Source organism: Physeter macrocephalus, chromosome 12 (assembly GCF_002837175.3).
Source record: "Physeter macrocephalus isolate SW-GA chromosome 12, ASM283717v5, whole genome shotgun sequence".
In the NCBI taxonomy this organism is placed as follows: Eukaryota; Metazoa; Chordata; class Mammalia; order Artiodactyla; family Physeteridae; genus Physeter; species Physeter macrocephalus.
In genome coordinates, this window is record NC_041225.1 from 56,260,781 (window position 1) to 56,279,331 (window position 18,551).

Consider the following 18,551-nt stretch of genomic DNA (forward strand, 5'->3'; position numbering starts at 1 on the left):
GAGGCTGATAGAGGTGGAGGGAAGGGAAGTGGATCTCAGTCCTGGGAGGAGGGCTTCCCTGGTGGCGCAGTGGTTAGGAATCTGCCTGACAATGCAGGGGACACGGGTTTGAGCCCTGGTCCGGGAGGATCCCACATGCCGTGGAGCAACTAAGCCTGTACACCACAACTACTGAAGCCTGTGTGCCACAACTACTGAGCCTGTGCTCTAGAGCCCGCAAGCCACAACTACTGAGCCCACGCAAGGCAACTATGAAGCCCACGTGCCTAGAGCCCGTGCTCTGCAACAAGAGAAGCCACCGCAATGAGAAGCCCGCGTGCTGCAACTAGAGAAAGCCTGCGTGTAGCAATGAAGACCCATCGCAGCCAAAAAAAAAAAAAAAAAATCCTGAGAGGACCTGGTAAGAGTAACACATGGCCCTATTCATGTAGAAACAGAACGCTTGTGCTGGTCCACGGACTCTAGGCACCAGGATCCAGTACTGGAACTGGGAAACCAGGTAGGGGCAAGGGTTCAGAGACTGGCAGAACCCTGGTTACTAGTGTTAGTAACACGGAATTAGGCATGAAGCAATGTCCTAAGAAACTCCCCAGCTATTGTTGTGAAAGAGGGGTATTTAAGGGCACCTCACAGGAAGAGTCATGGCTTCTGTTCAAAACAGAATCCTTCGTGAGCTCAGATTCCAAGACGGCAGATTCCATTTTACAACAACATTTATACAAAATATTTATTTATTTATTTATACAAAATAACAACTACAAACAAATACCGCTGATCTTAGGAAGAAGAGATAGTTATCAAAGAGAATACAGATTCACACAGTGTTCATTCCAGAAAGGTAGAGCATTGCAACATTATTCAGCCACAGTCAGCATTTTTCAAGGCATTTTGGAGTGAAATAAAACCTTCTGTAGAAACCAACTGATACTCTATGTTTAAATAGTATACTTTGGTGAGTGCACAAACAAATACTGGAATAGTGAAGGCCTGAAAGCAAAAACTAGACATTCTGGTTCAAGCCCGTAGGGGTTAATAAGGGTGACAGGGTCAGGGAATTCAGACTGGGTCACTCAGAGGCTGCTCTCTTAGCCATTCAGGGGAATCCTGGTGCTGACATCAGAGCTTATTATCTTTGTTTTAGTTTGTTATATAACTTGATGTGGAAAACTTGATTTCATTATCAGTACCCAAGATGAATTGAGTTCTTCTCTGTAAACCTTTGTTATCTTAGAATAAAATCCAACCTTTACTGTGGCCTACCAGCCTCTTAATGATTTCACTTATATTAACTCTCCCCCGCCATTTCCTATCACATTCCCACCGACCTCCACTCTGGCCCAGTTAGCGTCCGCTATTCCCTGAACAAACCTCCAAAGCTTTGTTTTTTGTTTTTTTTTCATTTTAATGCTTTTTTTTTAAAGATATTTGGGGTAGGAGTTTATTAATTAATTTATTTTTGCTGTTTTGGGTCTTCGTTTCTGTGCGAGGGCTTTCTCTAGTTGTGGCAAGCGGGTGCCACTCTTCATCGCAGTGCGCGGGCCTCTCACTATCGCGGCCTCTTTTGTTGCGGAGCACAGGCTCCAGATGCGCAGGCTCAGTAGTTGTGGTTCACGGGCCTAGTTGCTCCGCCCACTCTTCATCACGGTGCGCGGGCCTCTCACTATCGCGGCCTCTTTTGTTGCGGAGCACAGGCTCCAGATGCGCAGGCTCAGTAGTTGTGGTTCACGGGCCTAGTTGCTCCGCGGCATGTGGGATCCTCCCAGACCAGGGCTCGAACCCGTGTCCCCTGCATTAGCAGGCAGATTCTCAACCACTGCGCCACCAGGGAAGCCCCAAAGCTTTGTTTTTATTGTTCCACCTACGCCCCTCATCAGACATTCTCTAATCCCTCAGTGTGCTTTATTGTTCTCCAAAGGCTTGTAACTCTGCAAGGGCTTTACCTTGTCCATTATTGTAGCTCCGGGGCCTAGAACAGTAACTGGTACCTAATGGGTCCTCAACTAAGCTTCCTTCGCTGGCACTCTCAGAAACTGTATAAACTAACACCCTGTAATAAATCCCTTTTTGCTTAAACTAGCTAGAGTGAATTCTGTTGTTGAATCCTGATTAGTTCAGAATATGATACAAGAAGTGGGTATGGGAAACAAAGTCAAGGCCTTGGGAATGTAGGCTATCTGACTTAGTTGGGTCTGAAGGCAGGAGGGTCGAATTACCATTAGTGGCTGGAACACTGGTAAATGGGCACCCCGTGATGAACCAATTATTTACATAATCACCTGTGGTCATCTGGAATGAAGTGCCTATTCAGGGCAGGGCTTTGCTGGACTGAATGTGATTGAAACATATGGGAACATATGGGAAAGTAATAAAAGAAAAAGCGAGCTGTTTCTCACTTCACTGGAAAAATTAAAGAAAAAACAAAAGGACAGCTTTAGGGCTTTGATATTTTGGTTCAAGGCAGTTAGGAAACCAGAAGTTTCAATGGTTGCCCTTATTTCTTGTATTTTTAAGACTCACTCCATTGACCATTGGAATTACCCTGAGATGACTGAAAAATCGGACGCTGAGAATAGTCCTGCAGGGTGCTTAATGACAACACAGGTTGAATTTATGTGAGGTTAATTAATTTCTCAGTTAATTAACTGAGAGATATACTTTGAGAATTGAAATGTGGCACTTTGGGAGTATTCATAGAACTAAGAGCACCCCAACTTCCTGCCAAAGGTCTCTTCTCATGTGAAGTAGCCCCCAAACTTGTGTGATGAGGCTGCTTTTGCCTTGTTGAGGACCCCCCCTAATGATCTCACTTGAGGCAGCTGTGTTGCATGGGGGGGGGAGCTGCCAATTCTCCTCAAGCCTCCTTTCCCTGCTACCCATCAAGGTCTCCAAACCTTGACTAAATTCAGATCCCAACATGTCCCAAGGGGACTATTACAAAGTCAAAGAGAGGGAAAAAAGATTTACACAGCAAAAAGAACTATAAATTTTTGCTAATTTATACTGGAGAATGTATGTGGAAATGGATTTCACAAGTGTAGGACCAGAGAGGAGGAAACAAGATTTTAGACTTGGGTGGATTATAACAGTATGGGCACACTTATTAGCGAGCTTGGTTTCAGTAAACTCCCTGGAGCAGCTAGGAGTGAGTCTAGTTGACTGCTGCACTGGTTGATTGCTGCATTGGGTGATTGCTGCATTGGCTGATTGGAACCTGGACTAAATGGTTGCCTGTGCCAAATGAAGTTGCAATGCCAGAAATTCATTGGTAAAATGAGGAGGAAGAAATCCAAAGTTTTGAGGAGACAGGAGTGTTAGAGAGGATTTGTCACAGGCAACATGTTCCTCTATGTCTCTCCAAAGTATTTAATGGTAGCACTAAATCTACATTCCTCCCCAAATCTGCAGTATTGCTTTCAGTTTCTATTTTGGTAAAGAGACAGCATGCCAGACCCTTCTACTAGGCTCCTCCCACCATAGCAGCCTTCATTCCTTGGATGAGAGCCAAGTGGCTCTTGTTCCATTTGCTAGTGTACCTATTTCCACTATCCAGTTAGGAAATGGGGAAATAACCCCAAGGATGGATTCCTGGACTTTCTAGGACTGCCAGGAGATGGATTCAAGTCAAAATTTCATTTGCCACCTGACTCTCACTAAGCTGCCCATCACCCCCCGCCCCGCAACACACACACACAAACTGGTGAAACACAGTGGCTTTCAAAGTCACTGGTGATTGGCTTTACTGCAGAGCACTGACCAGAAATTCCTGAAAGATTGGGTAGCTCTCTTTTCTCAGTACACAACTATCCTGGTAAGTGGCCACAGACCATTCTGGGGTAGGCTAAGAGGAAGAATTAAGTACATACATATGATGTTATTGCAGGGCTATTCCCCAAGGAGAGCTGCTGGCTCCCCTTTATTCATGAGGCCCTGGGTCTGCAAACTGGCTATTACGGTGACTCAAGCCAGGCCTCTAGTTACTAGTTTATGTAGAACCAATAGAACCTTAGTGATCTGCCCATCTCCTTTGTGTGGGAGAACCCATGGTCAGCCCAAACCATTCTGATCACCACTCTGGCTCTGTTGCCTATTACAGTAACTTCTGGAAGTGAAGCACTCCTTCTTGGCCTCTGCCATCCAGGGCGCCAATCAGCCCCAGGAAATCAGGAAGCCATTTCAAAGGAAGACTCTCCCTGCTTCATATCTGGGACACGATGCTGGTGTTCTTCTAACTAATGCATTTCTTAATGCTCATGATTCACTGCCATCCTCCACCAATCCACACCCATAGTCGTATGGGTAATTATCTACGATCAGTTAATTGAGAAGGAAATTAAGCCTTTTATATGTCAATTACACCTCAGTAAAGCTGAATTTTTTTAAAAAACGAAATTGGAACATGATTTACAGATGTACATGATGTGCTGTTGCCAGCCAGAAGTGGATAGCTGTAGTTTTATAAACCCATATGGTAGTTTTTTTTTTTTTTTTTTTTTTGTGGTATGCGGGCCTCCCTCTGTTGTGGCCTCTCCCGTTGCGGAGCACAGGCTCCGGACGCGCAGGCTCAGCGGCCATGGCTCACGGGCCCAGCCGCTCCGCGGCACGCGGGATCCTCCCAGACCGGGGCGCGAACCCGGTTCCCCTGCATCGGCAGGTGGACGCGCAACCACTGCGCCACCAGGGAAGCCCCCCATATGGTAGTTTTTATACAGTCATTTATAATTGTTCCTTTAAATATCTTCATTAGATTTTAAGCTTCTTGAAGGCAGGATTAGCCCATTTTTTATAGTGCAATGATAGTAAAGGGAAATCCTTCCTGATGGTAGGGTGGTAATTCCTATCACATTACCAATTAGCTTACTTACTGTACTTATTTGGTTTTTTTTTTTTTGGCCATGCTGTGCGGCTTGCGGGATCTTAGTTTCCCAACCAGGGACTGAACCCGTGCCCTCGGCAGTGAAAGTGCCGAGTCCTAACCACAGGACCACCAGGGAATTCCCTCCTATTGTACCTATTTTGAACAGAGAAGGATATTAGAGAATGGGAATAGATTATTTTAAATTTAATCAGATGATAACCAGTTGCAGTTGTTTAAGTACATGTAGTTTCTTAACTGGAGCAAATCCAACACAGTCTCAGTACTCAGTATGCAGCCATTGATCTAACAAATGCTTTTCCCTCTATCCAAGTAGAGGACACCAGAAGCTTTCATTTGGCAGGGGAAGCAGTACACTTTCACCATCTTACTTCAGTGTTAAATTAGTTCTTCTTTGTAATACAATTTAGTCCTCAAGTCTCATGACTATCTCACCATCCCACACTTCCACTACCTTGATCATCTCATATCTACACACCAGTTATTTCTTCAAACTGAATTTACCCTAATAAACAATGGTCGAATAGGCTTGGTATGTATGCTGTCTGGTTGTTTACCTCTGTTTGCTATTCACTGGGTTTATACTCTCTTGGCTGTTATTTAAGTAGATTTTAAGAAGGGAGTGAAAGCAGACGAATGTTTTTAATTAATCATTGCTATCTGGAAGTACCCTGCATTTCAGAGAAAGAGTGGCGTATTCTGCATTGTTCATATTTGCATTCCTCTATGTAGATCCAAGTCTCAGGGCTGACCCAAAGCACTTTGGATACACTGGAACTGCTATATACACTAGTAAAACACACTAAATACACCAAATACACTTTCCACTAGAGTGGAAAGTAGGGTAGTTCAGAGGTCCTTGTGGTTGCTAAATACATACAGAACAAAAGAGTTGCTTGAATATGCCTTGTTCTTTCTCACATCTGGGCAGTCCACCAAGATTGTCCACATGGCCAACTCTTCCCTTTTTCAAAGTCTCAGCCCAAATGGTTCGTTCTCTGCAGAAACTTCCTGATTCCCCAGGACCAACAGATGTTGGAGATGCTCCTCTCTTGTATCCTGAGCACCAATGGTAACCCAGTCTACATTGTCATTTGTAATTGCTCCTTTGAATATCTGTCTCTTCCTTAGATTTTAAGCTTCTTGAGGACAGGATTGTGCCATTATATCTTTCTATTCTCTGCACTAGCAGAAGTGCTCAGTAAAATATTTCTGAAGTGAGTGAATAAAAGAATGCTGCACACTAAGGAAGCTATTAAGATGAATTAGATATGAATTCTGCACTCAAAAAACTTACAGTCTGGGAAGAGAGAGAGTATGCACATAAAAACATATAAGGTAGTAAGTGCCAAGTACAAGAACAGGGATGAAAATAAAATTCCATGGGTATTCAGAGGAGGGAAGCAATTCCACCCAGACAGAGGAATCTCAGAGATGGTAAGAATATTTAGGATTTCACATTTTAGAGATTATGAGAGACATAGGGAAAGTGGAAAAGGTTAGAATATTCTAGGTTAAAGGAAGAGCATGAGCTAAGTCCTATAGGCAGGAAGGCTTAGGGTACACAGAAGGAAAAGAAAGATGTTCAGTTCAAGTTCAATACATGGATTGTATGTATTGTAGGTTTTATTTTCAGGGCCTTGAACAATACATGACGTTAAGCATACATTTCTAATTTTATGAAAAAATGTATGTTAATTTATAAATTAATTTATATGATGGCTGAACACATCTGTCCTCTAAAGCCAAAATACAAAATCCTATTTACCTCATAATAAAGCTGAACTATGAATTAATTTATCATTTTAACTGTTTTAAAAATTAATTTTTATTTTAAAAATAAAATACGTGCATTCACTAGAATATTGGGAAAGTGCAAAATGAATTTTCAATTGCACTGAACATTCTACTTTGCAGCCTCATTTTTTCACATACCATTTCATGAACATTTGCCCAGGACATTAACTATTCTACAGCTTGCTTTTTAATGCACTGAATGCATAGTGTTCCATTGTATGGATATATCAAACTGCACTTAACCAAATCTTTACCATTGGAAGATTGTATCAGTCCCCTCCTTTTTTTGATACATAATGATGTATTGACCATTCTTATGTATAACTTTTGTGCCTATCTGATTATTTTCTTACCATAAATTTCTCTAAATGTAATTTCTTAGTCAAAGGGTGAAAACTGTTTAAAAGATTTTCACACATACTGCCAAATTGCCCTCCTGATTATATACTCTCTCTAGCTGTGAACGAGAGTGCTGGATTTGACTTTAACAATGCTGGGTATATTGACTTTTGAAAAATATTTGCCAATTTGATAGGTGAGAAATTTTCTCACCTTATTCTAAATGGTACCTTATTTTAAAATTTGAATTTCTTTCATTAATAGGGAGGATAGACATATTTTCATAGGTGTATTGGTCATTTTTCCCCTTTTTTATGATTTGCTTTTTCACATTAGGCAACTTTTTGTGTGTGTTCTGTTCACTACTGTATCCTTAGCACCCAGCCTGGAACAACAGTAGGAGTTCACTAAAATTTTTTTGAATGAATATATACTCTAACTGGGTGTTTATCTTTTTAGAAACATGGTTTGCAAAATCTACATATGTAGATATGAAATTATATTAATTCTTCATCTGGCAAATAATTTACCTAATTTGTCACTTCTTTTTTAGTTTTGTTTATGGTACTTTTTGTCAAAGGGAATCTCTAAAACGAATATGATTTATTATTTGGCAGTTGGAGTTCCCTTTCTTCTTTTTAAAAAACTTCTTGGTTTATGGGACTTCTCTGGTGGTCCAGTGGCTGAGACTCCACGCTCCCAATGCAGGGGGCCTGGGTTCGAACCCTGGTCAGGGAACTAGATCCTGCATGCACGCCGCAATGAAGATCCCACATGTGTTAATGAAGACCCCGTGTGCCACAAGTAAGACCCGGCACAGCCAAATAAATAAATAAATATTAAAATAGATTTTTTTTCTTGGTTTAGTCTAAGTTTTTCAAGTTAAGAAAAACCAGTTGGCATTCTGATTCGATTTTTGTGCAATAAATAAATAAATCAGGGAGGCAGAATCTATATAATAATGAACATTTCCATCCAGAAATATATGTTCATTTAAATAAAATCCCTTATGTATCTCAGTTTTGTAATTGTCTTTAGGTAGAGTCTGAACAATTCTTTTTTACCTTTATTCCTAAACTTTTTTGTTGTTGATATTTGAATGGGATCCTTCTCCACTAGATTTTCTAAAGCACTGATTGATACAAAAGCTGTTAATTTTTGTGTGTGGAATTTGGAGTGCTGTGGTCACTATACTGAATTCCATTAGTTTTAGTAACTCTAGGTAATTCTGTTAGATTTTGTTGAATAATAATATCATTCAAATAATGGCAATTTTATCTCATTTCCCAAAGTTATATATCCTATTTGTTTTTCTTAGTACATTACATTGGCTTGAGCTCTCATGTCTTATTTCTCACTTTAGTGACAGTTTCTTCAGTATTTTATCATTGAATATAAAATTAGCTGTTTATTTGAAGAAGTTGTGTGTGTGTGTGTGTGTGTGTGTGTGTGTGTGTGTGTGTAAAGAAAGTATTTTAATCCTAGTTTGCTAAGGTTTTTTTGTTTTTTGTTTTAGTAACCAGGAAAGGATGTTGAATTTATCAACTGCCTTTTACAATTTTATCAAACTTACGTACTTTTTCTCCTTTAACCTATTAGTGAATTATATGAATAAATTTCCTAATATTGAACTGTGCTTCATTCCTTGAATTCAGATAATGTAACATATAATTTAGCGTTGAAATACACTGTGATTTATATTTGCAGTAGATTTGTCTATTAAATACTATATATTATATTTACTCTAGGTTAATATTCATTTGCCCTTTGAGTACATCCTAAATTGAGACTGGAGAGGGAGAGCCAGCAGATACATCTGGGTAGAAAGGGGCTCAGATTTGAAATTTGCCATAGTTAATCCCACACATAATGAAACTGGGAACTGGCCACACAGAATTTCAGTTTCTAGATTACTTACCCGTTCGTGTTTCTTTCCAGTTCATTTAAAAGTGTATGATCAGGGGCTTCCCGGGCTTCCCTAGTGGCGCAGTGGTTGAGAGTCCGCCTGCCAGTGCGGGAGACACGGGTTCGGGCCCTGGGCTGGGGAGATCCCACATGCCGCAGAGCGACTGAGCTCGTGCGCCACAGCTACTGTGGCCCTCGCGCCTGGAGCCTGTGCTCGGCAGTGAGCGGGGCCGCCGCGGTGGGAGGCCCGAGTACCGCAATGAAGACCCAATACAGCCAAAAATAAAACCAAATAAATAAACTTTTAAAAAAAGTGTATGATCACAGTATTCAAAAACTAAATGCATTTTCCTTTTTCTCCTGAACACCTCAGTGAGGTTCACAAGATTTGGGTGTTTTAATTGCTGCAAAGGAATTGAAATACAGAGTTTGGTGATGTGTTTCCTGTAATCGTTTCTCCCAGACCCCTTACAATTTTAAAAGCAAAAGGCCTTGCTCATCATTCTTTCTGCATCTCTTGCAGAGAATTTTACTACAGTTACTCACAAGAGAAACTACTCTTAGTAAGTATCATAGAATCTTAAAGTTGAAAGAAGTTTAAGAATTTACCTAATATACCCCATAATAAAGGATAACTAAGCTGCTTGGATCTCTCTGGAGACAGCAAATAAAGTACAACTTAAAATCTAAGCACTAAAATAAAAAATCCTTTATGCATTTAGTGGAAATTCTAAATACACAAGTCATAAAATGACCTTAATATAGAATGGTAATGGAATTATTGAGTAAAAGACTATAAAAAGCATTAATACCCATTTAGCTTACATATTGGCATAGATTTAATGTAAATGTCAGCTGGATTTAAACCCAGCCTGGATTTTAGTGTTGGCTCTCAGAAATACTAGATTTCAACCCTCAAATCTCATTAAACTCCATATTCTAGGAGTCCCTACAGTTAGTCTGTGTTTTAAATTTATTTATCATATTTTCAGCTCTGTTCTTTGAGTCTCTTGTTCTCTCTTATGCTTAGATGTTTAATCTGTTAAATTCAATTCCCAAACTGAAGAATTTCACAAGGCAGCCTCTGTTTAATGTCATAAACCAAAGGAAAAACCCTGATTAAGTAAAATAATCTATCACTAAAGTAACTACATAATTTATCATCCAACCAGGGTAACGAATGTAAACCAGGACTGTCCCAGGCAAATCGGCACATGTGGCCACCCTGCCTATAGGTAAGGTGACTGTATAATTTCACATACGAACCAGTATGCTTTTTAAAGAAGATGCTAGCCAGACAAAAAGGGGTGCCAACCAGACTGAACACTGGGACAAAAGCTATAAACCAGGACATCTGATCACTCCTACTTATAACTCATCTTCCTCTTGTTTTCCCAGTATAGTAGACAAATCTACTTTCCAAATCCTTGGTACCATTTACTCAGAAAGCTATATAAAGGGAGAGAATGCAGTATTTTGTATACAGTTGAAGCTCAATAAATATTTTGCAGGCCCAGTAGAAAGTCTTAAGTATGGGGCCTCATACAGTATCCTCTCCCTTATCTGTAAGCACAACTTGACCAAAAAAACAGAACAAAAAAAAATCACCCTGTGATTATGTGCCTGATTATATGGAAAAGGAAGCCATTATACATTAACGATATGCCCAGAGCACCAAATCAATTTGTTTTCTATGTGTTCCACTGCCTAAAAGAGCAGAAAAGCAAACAGTGGAGGAAACAGGTCATACAGGTAAGCCAGCTGCTTTGTACTGAGGCAAAAACTTTAGAATGGGGGTGAAATAATCTCTTCCAGGAGAGCCAGGGATTCACAGATGCTACAGCTGGATGTGAAGGCAAGGTTTAACCTTGTCAAGTCTCCTGTCTTTGGGCAGATTGGCAATTTATATCTTCTTTGCAAATCAAATTAACTTAGCCCAGAAAAACAATGACTTGTCTAAGGTAAAACAGGTAATAAGGAGGGGAAAATCAAAGCAAGTTTAAATAACAGGAGTATGTGAGGAAAGTAAGGTAGATTTATTATGGAACGGATCTCCTCAGGGCACACATGGGTGAAACACACCAAAGGCAGGAAAGATGTACCTTCTGAGAGCCATCACCGAGACCAAAGTGAGTGGGAATCTGGGTATTTTTTACCTTCAAGTGCACCCTCAACTTGGGCACTTGTAACCCGGGAGGTGCTACCTGAGCATTAACTTTCCTGGAAGACTTGGTGGGAGGGGGTGGGTAAAAAGCATATTCTATTAGAAAACAGCCCATTGCCAGGTTCAGACACACCTTGTAGCTTAGCTCTGTGATGAGCTGGCTGTCTGACCAGTGCTCTCTTCTGGCTACAAGGAACAGGGAACTGTTTTAAAAATCATGATGGATGTGCTCTGGAAAACTCCATGCATATCAAATTATATTTTAAACAAAACACTAAAACTTTTTAGTTGAGGAAAGCTGCTACAAATAATACTTGAAAAGAGCAGATAATGTAATAATTATCTCCCTTTAAAAACTGGATTTCTGGGGTTTTCCTAAAACAGATGATGCACGTCAGAAGTAAAGGTCAGGGGCTTCCCTGGTGGCGCAGTGGTTAAGAATCCGCCTGCCAATGCAGGGGACACGGGTTCGAGCCCTGGTCCAGGAAGACCCCACATGCAGCGGAGCAACAAAGCCCGTGCGCCACAACTACTGAGCCTGTGCTCTAGAGCCCTCAAGCCACAACTACTGAGCCCGTGTGCCAAAACTACTGAAGTCCGCGCGGCTAGAGCCTGAGTTCTGCAACAAGAGAAGCCACCGCAATGAGAAGCCCGCGCACTGCAACGAGAGTAGCCCCTGCTCTCTGCAACTAGAGAAAGCTGCGTGCAGCAACGAAGACCCAATGCAACCAAAAATAAATAATAAATAAAAAAATAAATTCGTAAAAAGAAAAAAAGTAAAGGTCGGTTGTGGCTGTGTGTTCTTGAGGAGATCACAGTTTTGTTGTGCAAAGTGTGGTCCACAGACGAGCAGCATCTCTGCCATTGGGGAGTTTGTTAGAAGTGCAGAATCTCAGGGCGACCCCAGACCTCGACTCAGAATCTGCATTTCAACAAGGTCCCCAGGGGATTCTGATTCACGTTTATGTTTGAGAAGCACTGCCCTCTGCCTCAGTTTCCTTCCTGATAAAATAAGCGTGCTGAATAAGAAGCATCTCTAAGATTTCTTATTGCTCTAAAATTGCACGATTTTTAGGATAGGAAAAAATTTACATTGAGAACTTGTGAATCTTACATATCAAATCCTATCAGAGTAAAAACAACTTAAAACCTTTGTGTAAAATGTGTATACGTAGCTGGGGGTGATATTCAATATGTCTAGGAACCAGTGGTGCGCAGGCGGGGACCAATTCATATGGATGCCTACAGGGGCCCTGGCACGGCGCTATGGGCCCCTCTGCGCCACAGGATGCTCTTTTAGTTGCTGGTTTATGGGGAGAAGGACTTGGGCAGGCGTCGGGGCTGGGGTTGTGTTGGGGAGGGCCAGGACTGAAGGGGAGGATAAACACTGGGATGAGGGGACTTAGGACAGTGAATATTTACCAACCAGAACAGGACTTCAATTTTAACAGTCTATAGCTGTGCTCATAATATCACTTAAACATCAGAGCGGCCAAAGTCCAAAGGGATGATCAATTTATATATTGCTGATACAAAGAAATTGCAGTCCAATGGGAAAAAAAAATCACTTAAAAATTCTTTGTAATTTTGGCATACCTATTTCACCCAGTACCATAATATTACAGATGTACAGAGGAAGTTAACCTACCTTCAACATGCGTATTTCTCTTAGAGCTATTTTCTTAACCACAGGATCATCTTCAGATTCCACAAATTTTTTAATAGCTACCACTTGTCCAGAGGTTTTGTTTCTGCATTTGAATACAACCCCATAAAACCCCTCTCCAATCTTAGCTAATTTCTCATACTTTTCCATTTGAATTGAAGCGGCTTAAATCACTGTATTGATTGACTTGCAGTACAGTGTTGCACCTGGAAAATAAAATGACTCAGTTTAACCACATTACCAAGGACAGTGCTCTCACAGTTTACTATGTAAAACTAATTTGCCCAGGACGCCAAAGGTTTATTTCTACTTAATTTTAAATACACTTAAAAATATCTGGACATCTACACTTGTGCTTCTCTTCATAATCGAATGACTCTTTTGTCTTTTTTTTTCTTTTTTAATGGCAGTCTGACCCAAAGTTTTAGCTTGTAATTTCAGCACGTATCTCATGCAGTTTGGGGAGCATCAAACTAAATCTACAATCGCCAGAAACCTTGTTACAGTTGAATGCACATTAACTAAAATGTGTACATTTTTAGTGTTCATGATAAATGCAGATATGACCTTATTACACTTTTGGCATTCTTTAAGAAAGCACATTAAGCTTTAATATAGAAATATTTACGTTACACTTGTGCTCAAGTAATAATAAAACATTTGTTCTTTTTGATCTCATACATTCTCTCCTCAGGAATGGCCCATCTCCTGCATGCTTGGAGCAACCTTTGGCTGCGTGGCTGGCCTTGTTACTTCACCACTCTGGATATACTGGGATAGAAAGAAACTTACATACAAGAACAATTAATTGGAGCAAAGGGAGAAGATATTTCTTTGTGCAGATTCCATAAAGACTGTGCAGACATGTATATGGTCTAAGCCAGGCAGTTCCACTTAACAGCACTGTTTTTTATGTAGTTACAACATGATGTGATTGTAGCTTTTTAAACTATGAAACCCCTGAGAGATTGTACCTTCTAGTTGAAATAAAGTATTTATAATAGATTGTGGCTTCAGATGCTGTTTGTTGCTTCCTTGACCTTTAAGAAACATTCTTAATCAACTTTATAGAATTCTGAAGACAGAGTTGGTTTTTTTTTTTTTCTTTTTTTTCCTTTCAAGTTTTAGACTGCTTCATTATTTATAAGAGGTCTGGGTATAGCTTTAGCATTTCATACACTTTCTGAGAGAAATGGACAGTTTACTTGGCCACTGAATACGTTTCTCACGTAATTAAACAACAGTTTATACATCTTGACCCTATTCTTTTATTTACTGTGTGTTTCTTTGGAGTTAAAATGGCTACGATAGCCTCATCAAAAACAGTCTTCAATCTCTTCCGGGTTAAAGCTGAACATTCCACAGAGCAGCACACACCTCTTTCGCTAGTTTCTGTCTTTGTTCCACACATATAGGTTTTTCCTTCATATCATTCAGTCTTGCTAAAGTTTTGGGGTCATCTCGGAGATCAATCTGAGTTCCTATTAATTTGTTCTTTTTGATCTCATACATTCTCTCCTCAGGAATGGCCCATCTCCTGCATGCTTGGAGCAACCTTTGGCTGCGTGGCTGGCCTTGTTACTTCACCACTCTGGATATACTGGGATAGAAAGAAACTTACATACAAGAACAATTAATTGCAGCAAAAAGAGAAGATATTTCTTTGTGCAGATTCCATAAAGACTGTGCAGACATGTATATGGTCTAAGCCAGGCAGTTACACTTAACAGCACTGTTTTTTATGTAGTTACAACATGATGTGATTGTAGCTTTTTAAACTATGAAACCCCTGAGAGATTGTACCTTCTAGTTGAAATAAAGTATTTATAATAGATTGTGGCCTCAGATGCTGTTTGTCGCTTCTTGGACCTTTAAGAAACATTCTTAATCAACTTTATAGAATTCTGAGGACAGGGTTCTTTTTTTTTTTTTCCTTTCAAGTTTTAAACTGCTTCATTATTTTTAAGAGGTCTGGGTATAGCTTTAGCATTTCATATGCTTTCTGAGAGAAATGGACAGTTTACTTGGCCACTGAAGACGTTTCTCACGTAATTAAACAACAGTTTATACATCTTGACCCTATTCTTTTATTTACTGTGTGTTTCTTTGGAGTTAAAATGGCTACGATAGCCTCATCAAAAACAGTCTTCAATCTCTTCCGGGTTAAAGCTGAACATTCCACAGAGCAGCACACACCTCTTTCGCTAGTTTCTGTCTTTGTTCCACACATATAGGTTTTTCCTTCATATCATTCAGTCTTGCTAAAGTTTTGGGGTCATCTCGGAGATCAATCTGAGTTCCTATTAATTAAAAGGGTACATTTGGTGCGTATTCCTTAAGTTCTGGTACCCACTCCTCTTTCACATTTTGACATGAGGCTAGATTTACCACAGAGAAGCAAGCCTATAAGGAAGACATCAGTCATTGGATAAGATAAAGGCCTCAGCCCACATAGTCTTCCTGTCCGGCTGTGTCATAGAGTTCCAGGAGGTACTGCTTGCCCCCTACGGTGCCGCCGACTGCGCAGTGGTCGAAGACGGTGGGCACGTACTCCTCCGGGAAGGCGTCGTTGGCAGAGCTCATGAGTAGGCACGTCTTGCCCACCGCCCCGTCGCCGACCACCACACACTTGAGCATCAGCGCGCCGGGCCCGTGAGCCATGCTGCGGCCGGCCGGCCTCCAGGCATGGTCCCCCCGGAGCCCCCGCCCCGGCCCCGGGCTCAGCCCCAGCCCGCCTGGGGGGTCCGGCGCCGCCGCGGCTCAGCGCAGCAGGGCCGACCCCCCGGCCCCATGCAGCGGCTCCCCGCTCCCGAGGGGAGGGGGCGGCGGGCCCGGGGCGATGCCGCCGCCTCGGTCGCTGCCCGGATCACCGCCCGGGCCCCGGTCGCCGCGCCCGCCCGCTGCCCCCGCCGCTCGGCGCCCGCGCCCTCTCCCCGGCCCGGCCTCCCCAGGAGGATCGCTGCATCATAAGCGACTCTTTTGTCTTTTACTAAAGATTCACAGGGGGAGGGAAAAGCACGACTGTTGCCTCCATTTTTTGAAGGCTTGTGGGGAAAAAAAAATATCTGGACATTATTTTGTTAATTTAGTTCAGTCCCACGCAGTCATTCCAGCTACCGCAAAGATTCCACATATGTTTCTTACAATGGGTGTGTGTACTTCGGTTGAACTAAAAGAATTTATGGACAGGAACCTTATCCAATCTATTGTTGCCATTATCTTCAAGAAAATAATTAAAATATGATGATGTAAAACCTAGCTGAAGGAACACTGCATACTCTGGTGTACGGTGTTTACCTTTTCCCTTCTAACCCATGTCAATACTGCAGAGACTAGGAAAAGTAGCGAACAGGACATGGTACAAAGTGCTCTACTGCCACCTGGTGGAGAGAAGAAAGAGGGCTGTTGAACAAAGCAGCCATTAACAAAAACAAAATCTTTTTAGAGCATCATTTGTTGCCCTTAGTTTTTATATGTATGAAGGAACGGATCCTTAAATTCTTAGATCCTAAAGAAAATACTAATAAAGCACAAAAATGAGGGCATCTTTCTCTAATTCATCATGGATGTTTTCATATATATCCATAGTGACTTATATGGAAATACTAGGTTTGAGTTTTCTGTCTTGCATTCATAAGTTTTGTGGTAACTGGTTTACATGCTAAATAACAAATAAGGCCAACATAATTAAATATATCCATCTAGCAATTAAAAATACACAAATTCTAAATAGTCTCAAAAAATCCCACCTCAGAATCTTGTTGATATAATCTAATACTAATAATAATAGGTAGCAATTAAATAGCATTGTTCTATGCAAATTACAAATAATCTGCACAAATATTTTATGAAGTAGGTGTTATTTTTATTCAATTATACAGATGAGAAAACACGCACAGTGAAGCTAGCATGGAATGAGAACCCAGGCAGTCAGGTTCCAGAGATCACAATTTGAATCACTAAACTAAACTGCCTTTCAGTGAATTCAAAGGAATGCACAATTTGAAGACTACTTTATCCAGGTATTAGTAGTAATGAAATGTCAAGTGAAAGAGCTGACCACTTTAAAAAATTCTCATGTTTCAAATGAGTACACTTTTTTTTTTTTTAACTTCACTATTATTCAGTCTTTTCCACCTACAGATTATCTCAGTGGAGAAAGAAACCATCTACTCTCACTTGCAACCATAAAAACAGACAATTGGGAAAAGATGTAAAGGACTACTTACTGCACTATTTTACAAATGCTATTCCTTTGTTGTTGTTGTAGATTCTATTCTCTCTCATAAAAGGAAGAAAACTTAAGCATACACAGTCAAGTAACACATGGAAAATCCATCACAGATTATATTCTGAAAACTATTAATTACACTGTAGTTTAAAATAGGTATTATTATCTTAAAGGTATTTAGATATAAGCATGCATACATTTGTCTTTCTGTAGCCTAGTAATAGGTGACTGGGAAGAGGACAGAAGAAACTAGGCATTTGCCTTAGAAAGTTATTGGCATAAACTTTGTAGACTTATGAATTTAACCCACTTGATAGGTACTATGGTTACTGAGGGAATTGTGAATATGCCAAAAACTTAATTATGAAGTTTTAGTCTTCGTGTTATTTTCTTTCCTCAAGTAGGTGATCTGATCTACTGATCTATGATTTTCCTTTTCTTTCAACAGGTTCAATAATGACTGATTGCTCAGGCTAATATTTAGATCTCTGTCACATCAACCATACTCCTGAATACAATAAAATAGAGCACCAGAAAATAGTACTTTATCTGGTAACATCTCAATATTTTCTGTTTTCTAAAGCCCTTATATGTTCATGGAAGATGAAACTAAATACACAAGGCAGGAATTCCACAAAGGAATTTATGGCTTTAGTTCCAGTTTACTAGGACGCCACCAGCGTTTACAGAAGCGGTAATTCCTGATCTCTTAAAAGAGGTCCAGACCAAATATCTCACTGTTTGATGAACATCTCTACACGAATGGAGAGAACCACCTCAAAATCAGTACACTCTAAACTAAATGCCTTCTTTCTTATCCTCTGCCTTTACCCAAAGTTCACAAACCTGCTCCGCATTACACCTAAATGGCCTGTCCAGATACGTACGGTGAAAACTTTGAGGCAGCCAAGGATAGCGACAGCTGCTTAAATCGAATCTCTCTTCATGTACCTTTCACAAAGCTACAGAAGTCAACGAGAACAATAAAACCACATAAATGCAATGCCTTCAACATTACAAGAAGACAGAGGAATCTACAAACTTAAATAGAAAAGTAAACCCCCAATTCTGGAAGAGATATCTCTTGAGCTGCCATTATAAGCCCTTGCAGAGAGCAAAGATAGGAGTGGGATGGGATCTGGAAAAACTATAAAGAAGAGAGAAGAGGACTTCCCTGGTGGCACAGTGGTTAAGAATCCACTTGCCAATGCAGGGGACATGGGTTCGAGCCCTGGTCTGGGAAGATCCCACATGCCACGGAGCAACTAAGCCCATGCGCCACAGCTACTGAGCCTGTGCTCTAGAGCCCACAAGCCGTAACTACTGAGCCCACATGCCACAATTACTGAAGCCAACACGCCTAGAGCCCGTGCTCCTCAAAAAGAGAAGCCACCGCAATGAGAAGCCTGCGCACCGCAACAAAGAGTAGCCTCTGCTCAGTGCAACTGGAGACAGCCCACACGCAGCAACGAAGATCCAACGCAGCCAAAAATAAAAATAAAATAAATTTTTAAAAAAAGAAGAGAGAAGAGAAAAAGAAGGGCCTAAGATAGACTTAGAATCACTCCTCAGAAGA

The 18,551-nt window shown here is 40.8% G+C and overlaps 1 protein-coding gene and 1 pseudogene across 1 annotated transcript in view; both read right to left on the minus strand.

The window, feature by feature from the left end:
* CDKL4 (cyclin dependent kinase like 4) overlaps positions 1-12,920 on the minus strand; it is a 32,413-nt gene extending 19,493 nt beyond the window's left edge. The window contains 3 exon segments of the mRNA XM_055089133.1: positions 8,928-8,969; positions 9,239-9,318; positions 12,727-12,920. Coding sequence (XP_054945108.1) covers positions 8,928-8,969; positions 9,239-9,318; positions 12,727-12,894 — 290 coding nt within the window. The 5' untranslated portion in view covers positions 12,895-12,920.
* Positions 12,921-13,152: 232 nt separating this feature from the next.
* LOC102991068 (rho-related GTP-binding protein RhoQ-like) lies at positions 13,153-15,474 on the minus strand (annotated as a pseudogene).
* Positions 15,475-18,551: the final 3,077 nt, after the last annotated feature.